At 16.6% G+C, this 21,353-nt stretch overlaps 5 protein-coding genes across 5 annotated transcripts in view; 4 read left to right on the forward strand and 1 right to left on the reverse strand.

Annotated features, from left to right (window-relative positions):
• DHHC8 (palmitoyltransferase, putative) overlaps window positions 1-2,467 on the forward strand; it is a gene marked incomplete at both ends in the record, with an annotated part of 3,605 nt that extends 1,138 nt beyond the window's left edge. The window contains 11 exons of the mRNA XM_028674009.1: window positions 66-186; window positions 442-555; window positions 691-737; window positions 856-909; window positions 1,026-1,113; window positions 1,225-1,333; window positions 1,416-1,489; window positions 1,643-1,785; window positions 1,900-1,948; window positions 2,066-2,093; window positions 2,372-2,467. Coding sequence (XP_028530405.1) covers window positions 66-186; window positions 442-555; window positions 691-737; window positions 856-909; window positions 1,026-1,113; window positions 1,225-1,333; window positions 1,416-1,489; window positions 1,643-1,785; window positions 1,900-1,948; window positions 2,066-2,093; window positions 2,372-2,467 — 923 coding nt within the window. The remainder of the gene's footprint in view (window positions 1-65; window positions 187-441; window positions 556-690; window positions 738-855; window positions 910-1,025; window positions 1,114-1,224; window positions 1,334-1,415; window positions 1,490-1,642; window positions 1,786-1,899; window positions 1,949-2,065; window positions 2,094-2,371) is intronic.
• A 331-nt stretch (window positions 2,468-2,798) lies between these two features.
• PDEbeta (3',5'-cyclic nucleotide phosphodiesterase, putative) lies at window positions 2,799-7,628 on the reverse strand (the record flags this gene model as incomplete). The annotated part of the gene is made up of 9 exons (XM_028674011.1): window positions 2,799-2,988; window positions 3,086-3,489; window positions 3,612-3,875; window positions 4,114-4,521; window positions 4,725-4,886; window positions 5,187-5,291; window positions 5,496-5,595; window positions 5,714-5,818; window positions 5,977-7,628. The coding sequence occupies 9 exons, from the start codon at window positions 7,626-7,628 to the stop codon at window positions 2,799-2,801; spliced, it is 3,390 nt and encodes a 1,129-aa protein (XP_028530406.1).
• A 3,688-nt stretch (window positions 7,629-11,316) lies between these two features.
• On the forward strand, window positions 11,317-14,756 carry PDEgamma (phosphodiesterase gamma, putative; the record flags this gene model as incomplete). Its single annotated transcript, XM_028674012.1, has 9 exons — window positions 11,317-11,575; window positions 11,724-11,872; window positions 11,997-12,178; window positions 12,350-12,454; window positions 12,607-12,808; window positions 12,933-13,070; window positions 13,185-13,397; window positions 13,532-13,747; window positions 13,929-14,756. 9 exons carry the CDS (start codon window positions 11,317-11,319, stop codon window positions 14,754-14,756), a joined length of 2,292 nt encoding a protein of 763 aa, XP_028530407.1.
• A 1,637-nt stretch (window positions 14,757-16,393) lies between these two features.
• PGAL8A_00518000 (serpentine receptor, putative) lies at window positions 16,394-17,575 on the forward strand (the record flags this gene model as incomplete). Its single annotated transcript, XM_028674013.1, has 2 exons — window positions 16,394-16,496; window positions 16,608-17,575. 2 exons carry the CDS (start codon window positions 16,394-16,396, stop codon window positions 17,573-17,575), a joined length of 1,071 nt encoding a protein of 356 aa, XP_028530408.1.
• A 474-nt stretch (window positions 17,576-18,049) lies between these two features.
• On the forward strand, window positions 18,050-20,989 carry PGAL8A_00518100 (conserved Plasmodium protein, unknown function; the record flags this gene model as incomplete). Its single annotated transcript, XM_028674014.1, has 1 exon — window positions 18,050-20,989. One exon carries the CDS (start codon window positions 18,050-18,052, stop codon window positions 20,987-20,989), a length of 2,940 nt encoding a protein of 979 aa, XP_028530409.1.
• Window positions 20,990-21,353: the final 364 nt, after the last annotated feature.

A 21,353-nucleotide genomic window follows, 5' to 3' on the forward strand; every position in this document is an offset into this window, starting at 1 on the left:
AAAAAAAAAAAAAAAAAAAAGAAGGAAATAAAACAAAATAAAATAAAAATATTTTTTTTTTTTAGTATATGAAAGCAACAATATTTTTTTGTGTTACGGGAATATCATAACAGGGCCTAATATATTTTTTCTTATTTTTACATATATAATTATAATTATTACTGTTTTACCTATCTACATAATTGTGTAAGTATATCATTTCTAACTTTAAATATATAATTAAAGCTTATTGAATAATGTCAAAATATATAAAATGTAAAAATGTAAAAAAAAAAAAAAGATTAAAACAAATATATCTAAAATAATAAATTTGTGTGTTAGAATTATAATCGAACCAAAATTATAAAACATTTTCATTCTTTCAATAATCTAAAATAAATATATTATTATTTATTTATCTATATATATTTACGCATATTTTTTTTTTTTTTTAAACTGCAGATATTCTCAAATAGAAAGTTCTATTTTATACTTTCTTACTATTTTTATATTAACGATATTTTTTATTTTAGTTTTGTACTTTTTAACAATAACGGCATTTTGTGACCCTGGAATGTAAAAATTAATAAACAAAAAAAAAAAAAAAAAAAAAAAAAAANAAATAAAAAAAAAAAAAAAAAAAAAAAAAAAAAAGTTATAGTGGACTAATTACTTTTTTAAATTTCTATAATATTTAAAAACAATTTTTAGAATCCCGAAAAAAAATTATGTTGATTTGTCTATACCGAAAGGGAGAAGTATAATAAAATAATATATAAATATATTTACATAAAAATAATTTTTTTTTTTTTTTTTATTCTTTTTAACTTAAAATACATGTAAAAATTTACTAATTTTTCCACATTTTATTTTTAGCTGCATTTACTACTGTAAATATAAATGGTACCATTATAAAACGTTATTGGTGTGGTAGGTTTATCTATTAACTTTTTATATACATGAAATAGCAAACATTTTTACATTATTTAAATTTTTAAATGAAATATATATATATATATATAGAAATTTTATTTTATATTTTGAAGTTCACTGTAATCACTTTAAAGAACCAAGATCGAAACATTGTTATGTATGTAATAATTGTGTTACTAAATTTGATCATCATTGTGTATGGTAATTATTAAAAAATATAATGAAAGAATCGCAAAATAAATATGAATATAATTTTTAATATATACATATATGTTATTATATTTATTATTATATTTATTATTATAATTTTAGGATAGGTAATTGTGTAGGAAATAGGAATTATAGGAGATTTGTTTTTTTCATATTAAATTTATCTATTCTTTCTACATTAATATGTTTTATTTTTATTGGATTCTTTATTGTAATTCCCATATATATTTAACTGTTCTTTTATTTTTGAAAGTATCATTTGTATACATTTTCATATTTTCATCTTTTTATAGAGTCTGTGTATAAAAGAATATGATTCTTTAAATTTTCAGTCGGTTTATTATATAACAGTGGAACACCTACACATGTAAAGAATAAATAATAGAATTATCAAATATTAAAATTAAAAAATATGTTTAATTATATAACACACAAACATTCATGTTTTGTTTTAATCTTATATAATTCTACGTATTTACTTCAATTAAAATATTTTATAATTTTGTTTTCATTCCAATAGTGCCTTGTATATTATTTATACATTACCTGCGTCCATCTTATTAATAAACTTATTTTTTTATCATTTAAAAATGATATTATGTAATAAAACTACATACGAAGATATTCAAGGTTTATATTCAAACAATAATCCTTTTGATGAAGGTAAAATATAAAACAATATATTTATCAAATAAATTTAATTTGCCTAATATTTTATTTTTTATTATTTACATATATTATTATTATTAATTATACAATATAATTACTATTACGTAGGGAAGGTTCTAAATTTAAAAAAATTTTTGTTTACCCCTATTAATAAAATGTTAACATATTATTAAAGATAATAAAAGAAAAATATTCATATTTATTATAAAAAAAGGGAAATTTATTTATATATTAATTTTTTTTTACATTTATTTATTTTCATTTTTTTCATTAGGCAAGTGGACTGGAAAGAAATTGTGAAAGTGTCTGTATGAATTTGACTTTCTCAAAAAAAATATATTTTTTTATTATTCATAATTTTTTTTTTTTTTTTTTTTTTTTGTCTTTGTTTTGTCTTATTTTCTTTTAAAATTTATTAAAATTAAATGTACATAAATCAAATAATTTTATGTAATCTTCAATAACTATATATTATAAATAATTTTAAGTTTTCAAATTTCCATAAAAAATCAAATGCATTAAAAAAAAAAAAAAATTATTAAAAAAGATTAAAAATTATTAAAAAATTTTAAAAAATAAGAAAAACGAAAATCTTATAAGAAACAAAAACAAAAGAAAATGCCAACAAAGTACTTTTGGCATATATTTTTTTAAAAAATTAAGAAATTATATATAAAAAATAAAAGAAATAGCCAAATATATCTTAAAAAATGAAGCACATAAAAATGAAAAATAAGCTAATACCTTAGAATAAAACAATAGGATCTAAAAAAACAAATAAAAAATGTATTATTTTAAAAACAAAAAATATGAAAAAATATTTAGAAATAACATTCATGTAATTATTTGTAATTAAAATATAAAAAATATTTATTTATATGCATATATTTCTTTAGAAAAAAGATTTCGTAAATTAATAACCAAATAATTTGGTTAGGTAAAAGGGTTTTGTTAAATATTTAGATTATTTTACGTTTTTTTTTCAAATACGAAATTGCACATTTTTCTTAATCAGAGATATTCTTTATAAAAAATAAAGTTAAATCAATATAACTTTTTTTTTTTTTATCAAATTTTTTTTTATTCTTGTCTCTTTTTTTTAAACACTTTGGATCATAAACATCAATTTTTTTTTCTTCTTTCATTAGTTTATCCCACATTAAGCAATTGCTATTTAACCTTTTTAAGCAAAAATTTCTGAAAATAAAAAATATATATATATATATATGATAAACAGAAATATTTTTAAAAAATACTAATTAATAAATAATTCTTTTAAAGAAAATATAGTTACTTTATAAATTTGTTGCTATCTATATATTTTAATTCTTCAAACAATGGCATAACAACAAATTTTAAAAATGTTATTTGAGATTTGCAAACTTCATTATGTTTCGTTCTATCACATAAAGGTGACACAGGCATTTTGTTTTTTAATTCTTCATCTCCTTGAGAATAAAATTCACATAAAACCCTCTGACACCACTTATAATGTTCACTCCATTTAACTGATCCATGAGATATATCTGCACTTTTTATAATCATTTTTATCACTACTAACATATCATCATTATTTTTTATATAATCAAAATCTTCATTCTCTCTTCTTACTCTAAATTTTGAAATTATTTCAAAATGATGTTTCATATCAGTGCTTAAAATTAATTCAATAATATATGATCGTATTATTCTAAAATCCTAAATATCAAAAAAAAAAAAAAAAAAATATATATATATATATATATAATATACATAAAAATGTGAATATGTGTATAGTACATATATCTATTTTTATAATTTCAGAATACAGAATATATTACTTTTTCTGAAAAGGATTTTAAAATGTTGCATTGATTTAATTGTAAAATTTTAAAAGTTATCGATGCATGATAATTTTCTAAAACGCTGATGTCATTATAAATAATGCTTAACGGGTGTAAACTATTAACAAAGAATAAATTATTATAACCAGGATGACCAATATCATGACAAATTCCTGATATGAACATAACTAGTTTTATTTTATATTCCATGTGCTCATAGATACCTAATTTTTTACTTAAGCAAAAAAATTTCTGTGTTACCTAAAAAAAATATATTGATACACATAAAAATATATAAATTAGAATTTTCTTTTGTTATAATATGAATTATATTTAATTTTCCTTTTTTATACTATAAAAGTAAATATTTCAAAATATTCATTTTTCTTATTGAATTTTTTATTCTTTATTTATAATTTTATTTTTGAATCAATTTTTTAATGAATTTAGCTATTTTTTATTTAATTATACTTTTTTTTTTTTTTTTTTTTTTTCTTACCATGGTAGCATGTACAGTATTATGATATGGAACATTATTGTATTGTTTTTCAACAAATGATAAAAAATTTATAATCAAATTTATTGGAATATCATGATCAATTGTATAAATTAAAGAAAGATTAATATCAAAAAATGGATACGTTGATTTATTGAAATAATTTAAGCAATTGAAATCCCATGCAGACAAAGTTTTGTTGTCAATCACTTGAATCATTTTTCTTATATGAGAAATATCAATTTCTTTTAAAAATTTTTTAATTTCTTTTTTATCTATATCTACTTTATGAGCACATATACAATCGTTATTAGAAAAAGATTTATTTAATTTAAAGTCAACACTTTTTTCATTATCACAAAAAAAATTGCTTTTACTCTTACTCACATATGCTTCTATAAATTTTTTATTCTGAAATAAAAAGAAACATTTTATATTTCAATATATAAATAAAAAATTATAAAACATGAATACACACAAATTTATAATTTGTAAATAATCATGAAATTTTAGTAGATAATGAATGTTGAATACTTATATAGTTTTCTATTAATTTATTATTATTTTATATATTAATATATATATATATATATATATTTTTTTTTTTTTTTTACTTCAAAATTATCGAAAACATCATAATCAATATTATAAAGATTATCAGTTTTTGTTAAAGTTGATAAACATTGTTCCAGTATATTAGAACAATAAAACATTTTACTATGAGCACTTAATTTTATATCAATATCATTTTCCAATTCCAAAATAACTTTAGTGCACTAAAAAAAAAAAAAAAAAAAGTTATTTTATTTCATTTTTATGAATAAAAATCGTGGGTTGTATGTAGTCTCAAAAACATATCATATATAATATAAGAAAAAAATATATATATAGAGAGAGAAAAAGAGGTATTCTTTTATTCAATAATTTACTAGAAAAAAAAGAAAAAATAAATATTTTTATAAAATAAAATTATTAAATATTTTATTTAAAAACAAAAACAAAAACAAAAACATTAATTAATTACTAAATTCCAAAATAAAATATAAAATATGATTAAATAATGTATCACATGTAACCTCTTTTATCATTAGAACTAAATCTTCAACAGCAGTAGAAATTTTAGTATCATTATTATATTTATGCAAGTCTGATTCTACTTTATCTAATTTATATCCAGTTATCTATATTTAAAAAAAATAGAATTAAAATTTTTTTTAAAAAAGTCATTTTAAATAAAAAATGTATCATAATAATACTTTTGCTAAGAAAAACACACATGTAAAATAAATATATTTAGATAATTAAAAATTTATATATATTAAATATGGATAAATATATATAAAAAGTTTTATCATTTTTATGATTTCAAATGTCTCTATATTTACCAATAAATTATAAAAAACATAACGGGTTTGTAACTCCGAAGTATAACATCCTATATATAAAAATATGCATAAAGTAGTATATGCGATAATTCGAAAAACTCTAAAAAAAAAATAATAACAAAAAAAAAATCATTTAATTATAAAAATTAAGTTTTGGTTTTTCTATTTGTTATTTCTACTTTTTAATGTTTTTTTTTTTTTTTTTTTTTTTCAATTACACGTATACACCAGGAACAAATTCGGGATTCATTATGCCAACTATAATTACGCTAGCTGAATTTAAAAATATAAAGACTAAATGGATAGGCCAATTATATTTAGTTCTGAATAAGAATTTAAAAAAAAAAAAAAAAATTATATATATATATATATTTGAAAATTAAACTTTTTTTTTTTTAATGAACTAATATTGCAATATAATATAATATTTTTTTTTTTTTTTTTTTTTTTGAATATAAACAAAATAATATTTATAAGAAACCTTGATGGAAAAAATACATCCATTATTACAAGTGGTAGAACACCATAAATATAAGTCAATGCATAAACAGTTTCAATAGCTGATGATAAGGCAGGTATTAATTTTAATGAAAAATCATCATTCACAGTTGCACTGCTAGCTATATTCCATAATCCCCATATACCAACCATAATACCAAACAATATATATGACATAACTTCTGAATACTTACTTAATTTAGTTGATCCAATTATTATAAAAGATGTTAATATTAAGATATTTAAAATCATTAAAAAATGAAATAATATAACAATATAATTATCTTTTTGCCATGCATTTGTAGTTTTAAAAGACCATATAGATAAAGGCCACAAAATAAAGCAAAGAATTAACATAATCAATCCTATTATTATCATTCTTGAAGATATCCAATTGTTTAAATTTAAAACATATAAAGTTTCTATTGATTTATCTTTAAATTTCAAGGGTACTTGTGTCATTAACTCCCTTTCGTTGGAATGATTTAAATTAGTATCACCAAAATTAGCTTTACATGAACTATTTTTATTATTACCAGAATATATTTCTTTTTTTATAGTTATATTTCTCTTCCAAATTTCTTGAAAAAATTTTTTAAATCCCATTTTTATTCTTTTTTTAGTTTTTATATTTTTTTCATTGTTTATTTTTATATTACTACTTGATGATTTTATATTTCCATATGATTTACTTGATGGATATAAAATATTACTTTTATTTTTATTATTTTTTAACTTATTCAATCTTGCTGTATCATCATAATAAGAATTGTCACATTTAATATCACACAACAATGTATTTTCTTTATTTCCATTAGTTTTCATATTATTTAACTTTTTTTCTTCAATATTTTCGTTAACCTGTGTTGACATTGTTGATTTAGAAAATATATATTCTTTTTTTTCTTTATCTTTATTCATAGAATTTCGAAATTTTTGATCTACATATTTAACATTTGTTTCATGTAGTTTCTCTTCCTTTATACTATTCAAAATTTGATTATCTTCATTTCCTTTTTGATTTTTTTTTTTTCTTTTTATTTTTTCAAGATTCTTTTCCGCCATTTCTTTTCCATTTGCTTCTTCATTTGATAATATTTTAACTTCAATATTTGAAAAATCGGAATTACAATCTGTATTTAAATTACTAGTAGAACAGTTAATAGAACTATTCTCAACACTTAAATAATTTTTTTTATTTTTGTTTGAAGCAGTTTTATTTTTTGATAAATCCTCCTTTTTATATATATTATCAATATGATCCATTTTTCTCATTCTGTTTTTAAATTCGCTACTTTTAATTTCATTTGTAAAATTTATATTTTTTAGATTACTATTTTTTTTTTTTACTTTATCATCATTTCTATTTACGCTTAAATCTTTTAATACACTTTTTTTTTCTATATCATAACCTAAATTATCTATATTAGGTTCATTTTTTTTATTTTCTTTAGATGTTAATGTGTTTAGTAAAAAACTCTTTTTACTTATTATATTTTTATTATTCATTATATTAGTTTTTATATTTTTTTCATCAGTGTTGTTATTGTTTAAATTTAATTTATCTTGTTCATTTTTGTCAAAGTTTAAAATAATATTTTTATTTTTTTTTTCTAATTTTCCTAGATCTTCCATTTCAAGTACTTCATTATTTACCACATTATTATTTTTTTTTTTTTTTTTTTTTATATGTTTATATATATGTCTTTTAACTTTAAAACTTATATTTTAATAAAAATACTATGTCTAATTAATTAATTTTAGATTTGTATAAAACAGTCTTCCTTAAAATGTTAAAAACTATTATTAAAAAAAAAAAAAAAAATGATATTTGCACTGTTATTCCCTTATTTAAATTTATAAATTTGATTATATCTTTTTTTGAAGCACTTTTATTTTATATTAAGATATTTATTTATTAATTTTTTTTTTATTGTTATTTGGGAAAATATATACATAATAGATAATATTTAAAGAAAAAAAAAAAAGAAAAAAAAATTCAATGTTAAAAATGTTCACTTTATTTATTCCTCTAAGAGTAATAATAGTGCATATTCACATTATAATTTAAAAATATAAATTTTTATAATAATACTTTTATTATTTAGAAAAATTAAAGTATGAAAAATAAAATAAACAATTTAAATATCACAACTAAAAAATTATAATAAAAAAAATAAAAGAAAATTTCTTGGTTAAAAAAAAAAAAAAAAAAAACAACTAAAAGATGGGTAAATGAATTTTAATAAAACATGTAGTGCATAAAATATTATAAAAAAAGAAAAAAAAAAAATTCCATCAAATTTGTCAATATATAACAAATTTTAAATAATATAAATATTCATATGTTATAAAGTATTTATTTATCTTATTTTTCAGATTAATATGAAAGAAGTAAAATTTAATCGGTGAAAAATTATTTATATATTATAGAAAATTATTAACTTTTAAAAAATTAAAAATAAATGTATGGATTAATAAGGAAATTGATATATCTATTTTTACTTTAATGTATAATAATAGCATTTCGTTTAAAAATAAAAAAAAAAAATATATATTATCTTTAAATACTTAAAGGTACAAATAAATTATCATACTATTTTTTTTTTTTTTGTTTACATTTTTATGGGTACAATATTTATAATTTACACTAAATTAGTTTTAATCTACTTTTCCATTACATTTTTTGATAAGATTATTGCTAAATGTGCAATTAATTATATATTTAATTTTTGTGTAATTGAGATTATTTTTTTATTTTAAGTTGATATAAAAATTTAAATTCAATAATCAAAATGTTATATTTAATGTTTTAACATAGAGTAATATAAAAAAAAAAAATAAAATAAAAAAAAAGCATAAGATTAAATTAGGACGGTACAACAAAAGTTTTAAAATACTGTAAAATATGTAATATAATATTTTAACTTAAAATATAAATAATTATTAAATTATTCTTATTTTTTAAAAATATTAAATGTTTTATTTATTTGTAATGAAATATTAAATTTTATTTTTTTTTTTTTTTTTTCATTAAAACTCTTAATATTTAGATATTTCTATTATTTCATAATTATTAAATAATTATTTTTAAAAAAATAATTAACACATAATTATTGATTTAATTTTTTTTTGTTTTGCATGTGTATATAAGTATTCTAAGAATAATAATATACTTTTGAAATTAATAAATTTCTTGTTTGTTATTTCTAAATATTCAAAATAGATTCTTAATCAAAAAAAAAAAAAAAGTTCTTATTTTTCTTTTATGAAAATTTTCTTTTGTACTTTTATCACATCTTTGTTAAACTAAATTTATATTTTTTCAGATATTTTATTATTTCCACTTAATAAAAATTGACTAATCTTCTGTGTATGTTTTTCTTTTCTTTTAAATTGTAAGAATATTGGAAATAATATTCGGATGAACTAAATATAGATATAATACATTTTTTTAATTTTACATATATATATTTTATCTTTTTTAATATATAAGGCTTAAATATATTAATTAGACTATCTTTTCTTCCTATTTTTAAAAAATCTATATACAAAAATAATCTTTTTATAAAATAGAAGTTTTTAAATATAAAAATGCAACTGATAAATATAATATTCTACTAAGTAGTAATTATTAAGTATGTTTTTCTCTAATTTATTTTTAACACTTTTTTTTCTTATGTATTATTATTTTTCCTTCTTTAAATAATTTTTTTTTTTTATTTTCGTAATTTATCCAACAAAATCATTAATAAAGTTTTTCACATTTGGGTGATGATCTAAGTCTTATATATAGTTGATTAATTTATTTTTTTTAATTTTATTTTTAGAGGTATATGTGTAAAATTTATATACAAGGAATGGTAAGATAAACTTTTTCATATTTAAAAGAAGACATAATATAATATATATTTTGTATTTAAATTACATATTATATGAAAAAATATATGGATCACTTTTTATATTAAAATTATGTATGAGAAAAAAAAAAAGAAAAAAAAATCAATAAGCAAATTTTTTACTTGAAAACTATTTTACTTTCATTTATAAAAATACATGCAAAAAAGTAAAATAAAAAATGAATAGAGTAAAATAAAGTAAAACCAATACATTAAAAATACACAATTTCTTAATACATATTTTAATATATATATTTATATAAAATTAAAATTTATCGTTATAAATGAAAACATTATTTTTATTCTTTTATTTTTTATATATAATTATCTTCCATATACATTTAGTGTTAATTTTTTTTTTTTTTTACAACATCTTTTCATTAATTGAGAATGAGAAAAAAACAAAGTTTCAAATTTTTTTGTTTTATATTCTACATATCAATATAAATGTGAACATTGAAATAAAATTTGCATATTAATATAAGAAAAGGAAAAACTGCTTTATTTTATCCTATTTCATTTTTTTCCAGATTAAATTAATGTAAATTATGTTTTATAAACGCATGTAATTATAAATATATTCAAAAAAAAAGAAAAATAAAAATCTTCAGCTCTTGTAGATCATTATGACTTCATACAACTTAATATAATTTTAGCATTTTAAAGATAAATATGATCAGAGAACTTGTAAAAATAATTTTACTACTTAAAATTATTTTAAAATATTTTTTTATAAAATATTTAAATTTACAAGATAATATCAATTCAATAGTTGAAATAAACAATATTATATTTGAAAAATAGTTGCATGTTTTTTATATAAGAATTGCTCTAAAAAACAAATTTGTTCTTTATTTTTTTTTTAATAATAATATATATATATGTGAGTTATAATTTTAAACATGAAGATGTATTTAAAAAGAAAATCCAAATAATTGTATGAAACATCGTCTTATGTGTTATATATAATGCTATCCAAAGTTTTGCACTTTTGTCTATTTTTATTCAAAAAAAAATTTGTGTTTTTATTTTACAAAGCTTATATTTAAAATAATATGAAAATAATAAATAACTGAAATTCATAAAGAATAAAAAAATCATTGATAATTTCTCATTATATTTTAAATATAGAAACTTTCTTTTTTCTTTTTTATGTAACTAAGTATAAATGTATATAATTTTGTTTATTTATTTTTTTTTTTTTTTATTAATCTCCATTATTATATAATTAAAGATATAATAATAATTTAATCACACTATTTCATATCCTATTTTCTAATTTCATTATTCTTTTTTTTATCTATCATTTTAGCTAATATCGATAAATTTGGTTTTTAACTTTTTTAAAATTTATTTGTTATTTATAGCTTTTTTATTTTTTTTTTTTTTATAATTAAAATTTTTTGAGAAATTTTATTAAAAATATGTTAGATGATAATAGGGAAAAATGTGACAAGAATGATTCAGTTAAAAATGTATTTTCACTATTTTCCCTTACTAGTAATATAGAGGAAAAGGTTATCAAATTTTGGCCATTAAAATTTAAGGATAAAGAGGAAGAGTTGCTATATATAGTTAAAATATGTGATAATATATATAAAAAAAGATTTTTTATTTTGATTTCTCATATGAGTTCTCTCTTATTTATGTATTCAATTTGTTTAATTGTTGGAAGAATTAATGGTAAGATTAATTATTTTTTTTTTTAAACTCACTTTATTTTTTAAAAAAAAAATTATACATATATATATATATATATATATATATATTTTGTATAAGTAAATAATTTAATAATTTTTTCTATAAAAACAAAATTTTTTTATTTTTTTAGATTTATTTTCAATATTAAGATGGACATTTATGTTTTTACATATATTTGTCGCACTTAACATCATAATGATTATAATTTTACACTACACACATTACATAGAAAAGTTTAAAACATTAAGAGGAAAAATTTTTGTAATTTTCAGTATTTTTGTGAGTATTTTTATTAAATTTAAATTTTCAAAAAAAAAAAAAAAAAACACATAGAATATTATAACATATATAATAATTCGATATTATTATATATATAAATTTCTTTTTTATTTTTTTTAAACAGGCGCTTATCTTATGGTGTTCATGGCTATTTATATTATTCAGTGATGTAAAGGAGCATTTGCCTGTTGTTGTAAATGTAAATAATTTTTTATATGCAACATACACGCATAATAAAATAAATGTTGTTTTATGTTTTTTCGCATATATCCCTATTATCTATTTAATTACAGTATTACCTTGCAGGTAAAAGCTATTTTAATATATATTTAAATATAAAAAAAATTCATAAAAATACATTTTATCTTCTAAATAAAAAGTTATATTTTCTTCTTTTCATATATATATATATATTTTTTTTTTTTTTATATCTACTAAAACATATAAATACTTTTAATTTTTTTTCTTTCTTCTCAGAATATGTTACTCTTATATCTTTGATTTACTGTTTTTCATAATGAAAATAGCTATTTACTCTTTTTTCTATATTATAACAATAAAAAATTATATTCTAATAGACAAGTATCTCATATAAAAAATAATAAACATGTGATTACAACGTAAATGAGAAACGTTTCTATATTGAAATTTTAAGACAAAAAAAAGAACATAAATTTTATATATATATATTTATATATATATATTTTAATATATAATTATATGTTTTTTTTTAGTATTTTTATGATAGCGTCATCATTAATAGGGAGTATCTTTATATTTATGATAAGATATATCATTGAAATTCAAAGAAGATTATCATTTCACAATTGGAATAAGCAAATAAAACAAATTATAAAATTAAAAATAAACTTAAAAGAAGAAAAAGAAAAATTGTCGTTAACAAATATTGAAGAAATCTTTATTATAATTAATAATGTAAACATTAATTTTTTTTTTTTTTTTTTTTTTTATCTTCTTAAAATTAATATAATTAAATTTCCAAAATCATCAGAGAAATTGTATATAAGTAATTATTAATATATTTTTTTTTTTTTTATAGTGTATAGGAAATTTTAACAGTACAAATCTGAACCCTGAAGATAAAAATTTCTGCATTGTGAATAATTTAAAAAAAATTTTAAATATTTTAAAAGAAGACAATTTATTTTCACCAGATAGAAATTTAATAAACAAAAAAGTTAGAAAAAAAAATTAGATTCTAAAATAGTTTATGAAGCATAAGAGCAATAATATTTTTTAACTTTATATGCATAAAATACACATCTTTTAATCTTTTTTTTTTTTTTTTTAGAACTATAATCATATATATGATTATCTAATGGGTATAAAAAAAAATAAAGCTACGTTAGAAAATATGGAAGAATTCAAAGATGAATCAGAAATAGAATCATTGATAGAATCAGTATCGGAAACAAGATCAAAATTAAAATTAGATTTACAATCTAAATCATTTTCAAAAATCGATGAGATGAAAAGCTTTAAAAGTGACTTTGAGATAAACATGGTACATAAAGAATAAAATAAATTTATAAGTTATATTATTTATTTAAAATATGATAATTTAAACTTATTTTATTTCACAAATTATTTATAATACAAAGTTATATTAAATTTTTAAATTTCCTTTTTTTTTTATAGAATTCTGAAAATTTAAACATGAACACATGGAATACTATGTTTTTAAATCAAAAAACAGTAAATGATGATATATTCATTCAAATAGGGAATCATTTATTACATAAATATTATACTTCTAGTAAAAATATACCAAATGAAATATTATGTTCATTACTTCATGAAATGAAAAGTGGATATAACGATGTACCTTATCATAATAGTATTCATGCAGCAATGGTATTTAATACATTTTAATTAATCATATATATATATAATTTTTATTTACATATTAAATAATGTTTTTTTATTTTTTTATTTTTTTATTTTTATTTTATTTTTTATTATAATATATCCTGCTTTATCTAATTTTTTTTTTTTTTTTTTAATTTAATGTATATTTTCTCTCTTTTTTTTTTAGGTAACACAGCAATGTAATATTTTAGTAAACAATTTAGAAACGGCAAATATACTACAAGATAATGAAATGGCTGCTTTTTTTGTGGCTTCTTTAGGACATGATATTGGGCATTTTGGAAGAACAAATATTTTTCTTAAGAATTGCTCAAACTTTTTAAGCATAATTTATAATGATAAATCTATTTTAGAGAATTATCATTGTTCTTATTTATTTCATATATTACTTAAAGAAAAAAATAACATTTTTAAAAATGAAAACTCCAGAACATTAATAACTCTTAGGCAACAAATAATAGAATTAATATTGGCAACTGATATGAGTAAACATATAAAAATATTAGCTCAGTTTAGAATTAAATCAATTAAAATGAAGTCATATATTGAAAAAAATATTGTTCTATGTTTAAAAATGATAATAAAGGCTGCTGATTTATCTCATAATTGTGTTGATTGGAGTGAACACTATTTATGGGTGAAACGATTAGTAAATGAGTTTTATTTTGAAGGTGATGAAGAGTTAGAAAGAGGCAATCAAATTCATCCTTTATTTGATAGAAGATGTCATGATAATTTTATACAAATTCAAAGAACATTTTTGAAAGAATTAGTTTATCCTTTAGTAATTTCACTTAAAACATTAGACAAGAGTACTATTACACAATGTATGATTGAAAAAGTGAAAAGAAATTATTCTAAATGGACTAAAATAGAAAAAAATAGTATAAAAAAAAAAAAATATTTAAATGAATTATTATGTAATATACCTGAATCATGGAAAAATTATTATAAACCTAATTTAGATATTTATCAATTAGAAAAATGCAAATAATTATATCAATGTACTTTTTTGTTTCTTTAAATTAATTTTAAATTCTTTTTACATATATTCATTTGTATTTTAATATATTTAGCTTTTATTATATATTTAGCATTTTTTTTTTTTTATCATATATTTATGTTAATTTTTTTTTTAATAATATTTACGAAAGGACATTTAAACTATATAATTAAATTTTATTATAATATATATTTAATAATTTGTTTTTTATATTAATATAATTTTAAATGTATAATTTGTATATAAATTAATTTATTATTTCACTTGTTTTCCAAAAAATGTGTTATATATGTTTATAAATAATTACAATTAATAAAACAATTTTTAAATTTCCAACATTTATTTAATGTTTTAAAGCACTATATAATTATTTTATTTTAATTTTTAGTTTCTTTTTTATTATTTTTAAATAATTTTAAAAAAATTTACAAATTTTACTAGTTCTTTAAAAGGTGTTTTTATGAAATACAACATCGCTTATTATTAATACCTTTTGATTTGTACTTTTATAAATTATAATGCTTGAAATATAAATATTTTATATAAAATTTTTATAACTTCTTTTTAAATGGAATTTTCTTTAGTTTTGTAATTTATATATTAATTCCCCATAGTTCTTTATATGAAAAAAATGTTTATTTTTTATAATTTTGAAATTCAAAAAAAAATTGTTATTCTTTCATTTAATATTGTTTTTTCTAGCTAAAAATTAAAAAAAAAAAAAAAATTTACTTTAATTTTTTAAAAATTTATTCTTTTTTGAATATTTCAACTTCTTTTAATTATATGTAATATTAACAGTAGTTTTATTTATTAACATTTTTATTGAAGATAATAATTTAATGTATGATTATTCTAAAAATTATTATAAAAATAGTTTCATATTTTGAATAAATATTCATAATTTTTAAATTATATTTATAAATTTTTTTTTAGTAAAGTTATGTCATTTCGCATATTTAAAAAATTTAAGAATAGAAAATAGAAAAAAGGAGGAAGAAAAAATAAAAATAATAAAACATTATTATATATAAATTAACAATTACTTTAGTCAAACTAATAAAAAAAATAAAAGAAAAGAAAAGAAAAAAAAAAAAAAAAAAAAGAAAATACACATAATTAAATGTTCTTATATGTAAAATTTTCCTTGATATCTACTAAATAGAAATTTTACTAGAAACTTTTTTGTTTAAACATTTCAGATAAAAATGTTAGTCTCATTTTTGTGAATAATTTGTTTTAATAATTTATTTTTGCTTTTGTTATAATAAAATCTTCAATTTTTTTTTTTTTTTTTCTTTTTTTTTTTTTATTTTAATACTTTAATTTTTTCGTTAAATTATGTTTTTAATTTTCCTTTTTTTTTTTTTTTTTTAAAATTTTTTTTTTTTNTTCAATTTTTTTTTTTTTTTTTCTTTTTTTTTTTTTATTTTAATACTTTAATTTTTTCGTTAAATTATGTTTTTAATTTTCCTTTTTTTTTTTTTTTTTTAATAATTTTTTTTTCTTAAAACATATAAAAACAATTTAAATAAATTTATAAATAAGAATAGCACATTTCCTCTTCAAGTAAAAACACAATTACATTTTAATTTAAACATTATTTTATTTTAAAATTTAATTTTCTTATGGCTAAAAGGCTTAAAGTGACAGTCACAATTTTATCAATTCTTTTTTTTATAATATTTACTGGAATTCATACAATTTTTACAGCATTTAACAAAAGAGATTGTTAGTTTAAAAAAAAAAAAAAAGTCTAAGATTTTTTTATATAAATCATACATTATATATATATATATATATATACATATATATACATATATTTTTTTTTTTTTTTTAAAGGGTTAGAGTTATATACGAGTTGCTATGGAACGGATAAAGTAAAATGGGAATTACTTATAATTTTAACAATTTTTAATTTTTTATTTTTATTAGTAAATGTAAATTATAAGGAGAATATAAGTAACCTAAATAATAAAAAAAGTCAAACAAGTGATATAAATGATGATTTAATAAACTTAGATATGAATGATTTTAGCAATGAGAAGGATGAAAGTAGCGAAGAAAATGAAAAAGAAAAAATATATAATAAATTGAAAATAAGATATTTATATAATATAAGTAATTCTTTTATTTGTTATTATAGTATGTGGATATTGTGTTATTATTTAATATATTTTTTATGTTTTTTAAGCTTTTTATATGGTATTAGAATATTCAGTAATAATTTAATTAATATATATACTGTGAAAACATGTAAAATTGATAAAATGGCTAATTATATGTTATCAGAGAGCACATTTATAAGTTTTTACTGGAGTATTATTAATTTTAACGTATTTTTGAGTAAATATACAGATTCTTTTTACATTTCAAATTATCTTAAAATAAATATGAAATTTAGTAATAAAAAAAAAAAAATAATTTTTCTTCTTAATTATGCATATCAAGTAGTACTATTGCTTTATAGTGTATATAAAAATATTTTATTATTTACAAGAGGAGAATATAACTTGAGTCAAGTAATATGTTCTCTTATTTTTCTTTGTCTAATATTATACACTATTTTAGAAATTACTCATGTATTAGAAATAAATAAACCCTGTTATATAAGTGAACCAAAATTACCTTTTCATTATATATGGGCGATTATCTGTTTGTTTACAATTTTTATATCATCAATTATGTTTTATTTTTCTGTTTTTAGTTATTATATAAAAGATCAATTTGTAAATTTTCAAATAGTATTATGGTTTTTTTTTATAACATTAACTTACATAAAAAAACATCAATTATTTATTAAAGTTTGATATTATTTTTGTTTTTATTTATATATATATATATTTTTTTTTTTTTAAGTGAAATAAATATAAAAAAAAAAAAAAAAAAAANAAAAAAAAAAAAAAAAAAAAGTTTTTTATATAAGAAAATTAGACAAAAAAAAAAAAAAATAAAAATAAAAATACACACGGATGAATATTTACATAATAGTATATACTTACTATTATTTTTTTTTTTTTTTTTTTTTTTTTTTGAAAAAAGAAAAATGATTACTTAGGTATAATTTATCATATTTAATAAGTATGTATATATTTATTTCTTAAGTTAAAAATAATAAAATAAATTTAGAAAATACAATTTGTAAATTTTTTTATGGTAATCTAATTAAAATTTCATTACCTTTTAATAGTATTACAATTAATTTATAAAATGTTGAATTTTTTTAATAATATAAAAAATTAAAAGGAAAATAAAATAAAATAAATTAATTGTAAAGATAGAAAATGGTCGATCCTAAGGTAGAAGTTGCCTTTTTAATTTATAATTTTGAGTTTAATAAACTGAGAATTTATGAAAAGTCAGAAATTATTATAGAGTTAAATAGAAAAATAAATAAGTATGGTATTCTTGCTTTGCAAAGTAGTTATAAGTATGTTAATAATTTCTCTTATACAACGGAGATATTTCATTATTTTTTTAAATTAGCAGAATATTACCTTTTTAAATATTTTAACAGTATTATTGTTGATTCTATATTTTTTTTTAAATGCATAAATGATATTAAAAGTAACTCTTCTTATGATATCCAAAAAAAGGAAAAAGAAAATCAAGTTCATTTCAATCATAATGCAGATGTAAAAAAAAATGAAAACGTTAATGACTTTGAAAATATAAAAAAAAGTGATGATGATTATTCTTTTGATTGTAGAACTTTACATATTTTTATTGAAAATTTAAAAAGAATTGATAGGAAAAATAACAAAAAAGATGTTAGTAGATATAATAATAATAATAAAAACATTAACATTAATAATGAAAGTAATATTAAAAAAATAAATATGCAAAAAGAAAATAAAAACAATGAGGAAATTAGTTCATCAGGAAACTTAAAATTTAGAAAAACGTTTTTATATGAATTATGTGAAATAAGCAACTTTTATAATAAGAAAAATATAATGATTATTATAACAAAAATTTTTCGTAAAATAATTAATAGAAATAAAATCAGATATTTTATATGTGAAAATGATAAAATCAAAAAGAAAAATTATTTGAAATTCTTTTTAAATCTATTTTTAGGAATTTTTATTTACATATATATTTTTAAATACATAAAAGAAAATTATAAGAGTATTGAATATTTTATATTTTTAAATAATTTAAAAAATATTAGACAAGTATACTTTAATAATGTTCCATATTTAGAAGAAAATCAAATAATTAGTTTTATTAAATATATAAAGTTTATTAATATTCGAATGTTTCAATACATATATATATCATTTTTTATCAACATTTACAAATATGTAAACCTTATTTATAATTTAACAATTTTGTCTTTTTTTAATTTTTTTAAATATTTATATGAAAAAAATAAGAAAGAATTACATAATATAAAGAATGAATCACCAAAAATAAAATATAAGCTTAAAAATACAAATATGATAAATGATGAAAAAAGTAAGAAAATAAATAATATTAACAATGAAGATGAAAATATTATCCATTATGATAGACCATTAAGTGAAAATATAAAAATTGAAGAAAATGAATCATTTAAAGATGAGAATAAAGAGTATACAAAAAAGAAAACATATGAAGATACTAATAATATTACAAGAAGTTATCTTGATAAATATTCAATTGGGAAAAAAGAGAATGGAGAACAAAATATATCATATATGTTTATTAAAAATGATAATTTCAAATTATGTAATTCTAGAAAGGATATTCCTTTAAAACTAAATTCTAGTTATTCTTTAGATGAAAAAGAAGAATATATAAATGAATTAGTCTACGATTGCTATGTTTATATCTTCATTTTTTTTAAATATATAAAAATTGTAAGAAAAAAAATGAAATTGAAAATTATGAAAATACAAAAACATATTAAAAATATGATAGGTATATTTGTTAAAATATATAATTTTAATAAGGTAAAAGGGAAAGGAAGAAAAAATTCTTTTGATATAAATATGGAGAAAAAAGAAGATAATTTTAACGCGTTTCCAAATAAGGATTCTTTTGATAATTATGTAGATGATACATTTCATTTTTTGTATTTTAAATACATAGAATTAAGTAGAAGTTACAAAATTTGTATAAAATTAAATTATAAGATTATTAAATTAGTACACATGTTCCATTTATTATTAAAGCATTTTTATAAATTTTTTCCTGTTTTAAATATCAAAAAAGAAAGTTGTATTATTTATAATTATTATAATAAATCATTTATATATAATGAAAAAAAAAAAAAAAAAGATAATAAAGAAAATTTAAATGAGAAAAAAGAGAATCATAAGGAAAAAGATAATTTTGATGTATTTAAAAATGTTACTGCCTATCAGTTGGAGTTTTTCTATTTCATTGAGAAAAAAAATAATGAAAAAGAAATAATACATGATTTAGTAGAAGATAATGAAACTGAATCATTCAATCATATATTTAACAAAAATTTGGAGAAATTCTCATCTTTCATTGAATTGAATCAATTCAAAGGTGAAGAAGAAGATTATTTAGAAAAAGTTTTAAGCAAGAAAATATCACATAATTCAAAAAAATTATTCTTATATTGTCTTAACAGAAATTTGGATAATTTTTTAATTAATGTAAATAAAGACAAAATTTCTTTTGATGATGATATAGTAGAATATCAAGATATAAATAAGGGAAATAAAAATGAAAATTGTGTTTCAAATATTAGTAAAAGAGAAAATATAAGTATCGAAAAAGAAAAAAATGTTTTAAAAACAAAAAATGTAAATAAAATTTTATGTTTATACGATAGTCCAATTTTAGAAGCTTTAAAAAATAATAAAAATATTTATAATATCATAGTTGAAATAATAGAAAACTTTTGCAACAAAAAATTTACATTTTTAGAAAATTGTATAGCTGATTTAAATATGTACAATAAGAATGCTTTAGAAATATATGAAGACAATATTTTTGATATGCATTATAAATTTAAAAAAGAGGTTCCTTTTGAAAGTGACGAATCATTGAAAAACAAAAAGTTATTAGAAGTTAAAATATTTTTAGATTATGAAAAAATATATACTAAAAAAACAGTAGAAACTCAAACACAAATTTCTTTATTTAAAAAAGATATGTCGATACAAATGTCAAAAGATAAAGAAGTGTTCACAACAACAGAGCAATTTATCCAAACAAAAGAAATTAGTAATCCAATTTTTTATTTAAAAGATATATACAATTAAATCTTTTTTTGAATAAATTTTAAAGAAAAACATATTTAATTAATACATCTTAAAAGATATTTTATTGTATACTAATATTTTTAATTTTTTTTACACATAATTTTATGTTATCCTTTTTTTTTTTTTTTTTTTTTTTTTTTTTTTTTTTTTTTTTTTTATATATTTCATTATTTAGTTTTGTATATATCTTAATGTATTATTTATTTATTTTTTTTTTATTTTATTTATATCATTAAGTCCTAAATTTACACCGTTAAGTTTTAAGTATGTTTTCTTTTAATTTTTTTTTTTTTTTTTTTTTTTTTTTTTTATAAATTTCTTTTTTTAGTTTTGTATATATCTTAATTTATTATTTTTTTTTTTT

This window comes from Plasmodium gallinaceum (assembly GCF_900005855.1).
Source record: "Plasmodium gallinaceum strain 8A genome assembly, contig: PGAL8A_v1_152, whole genome shotgun sequence".
Lineage (NCBI taxonomy): Eukaryota > Apicomplexa > Aconoidasida > Haemosporida > Plasmodiidae > Plasmodium > Plasmodium gallinaceum.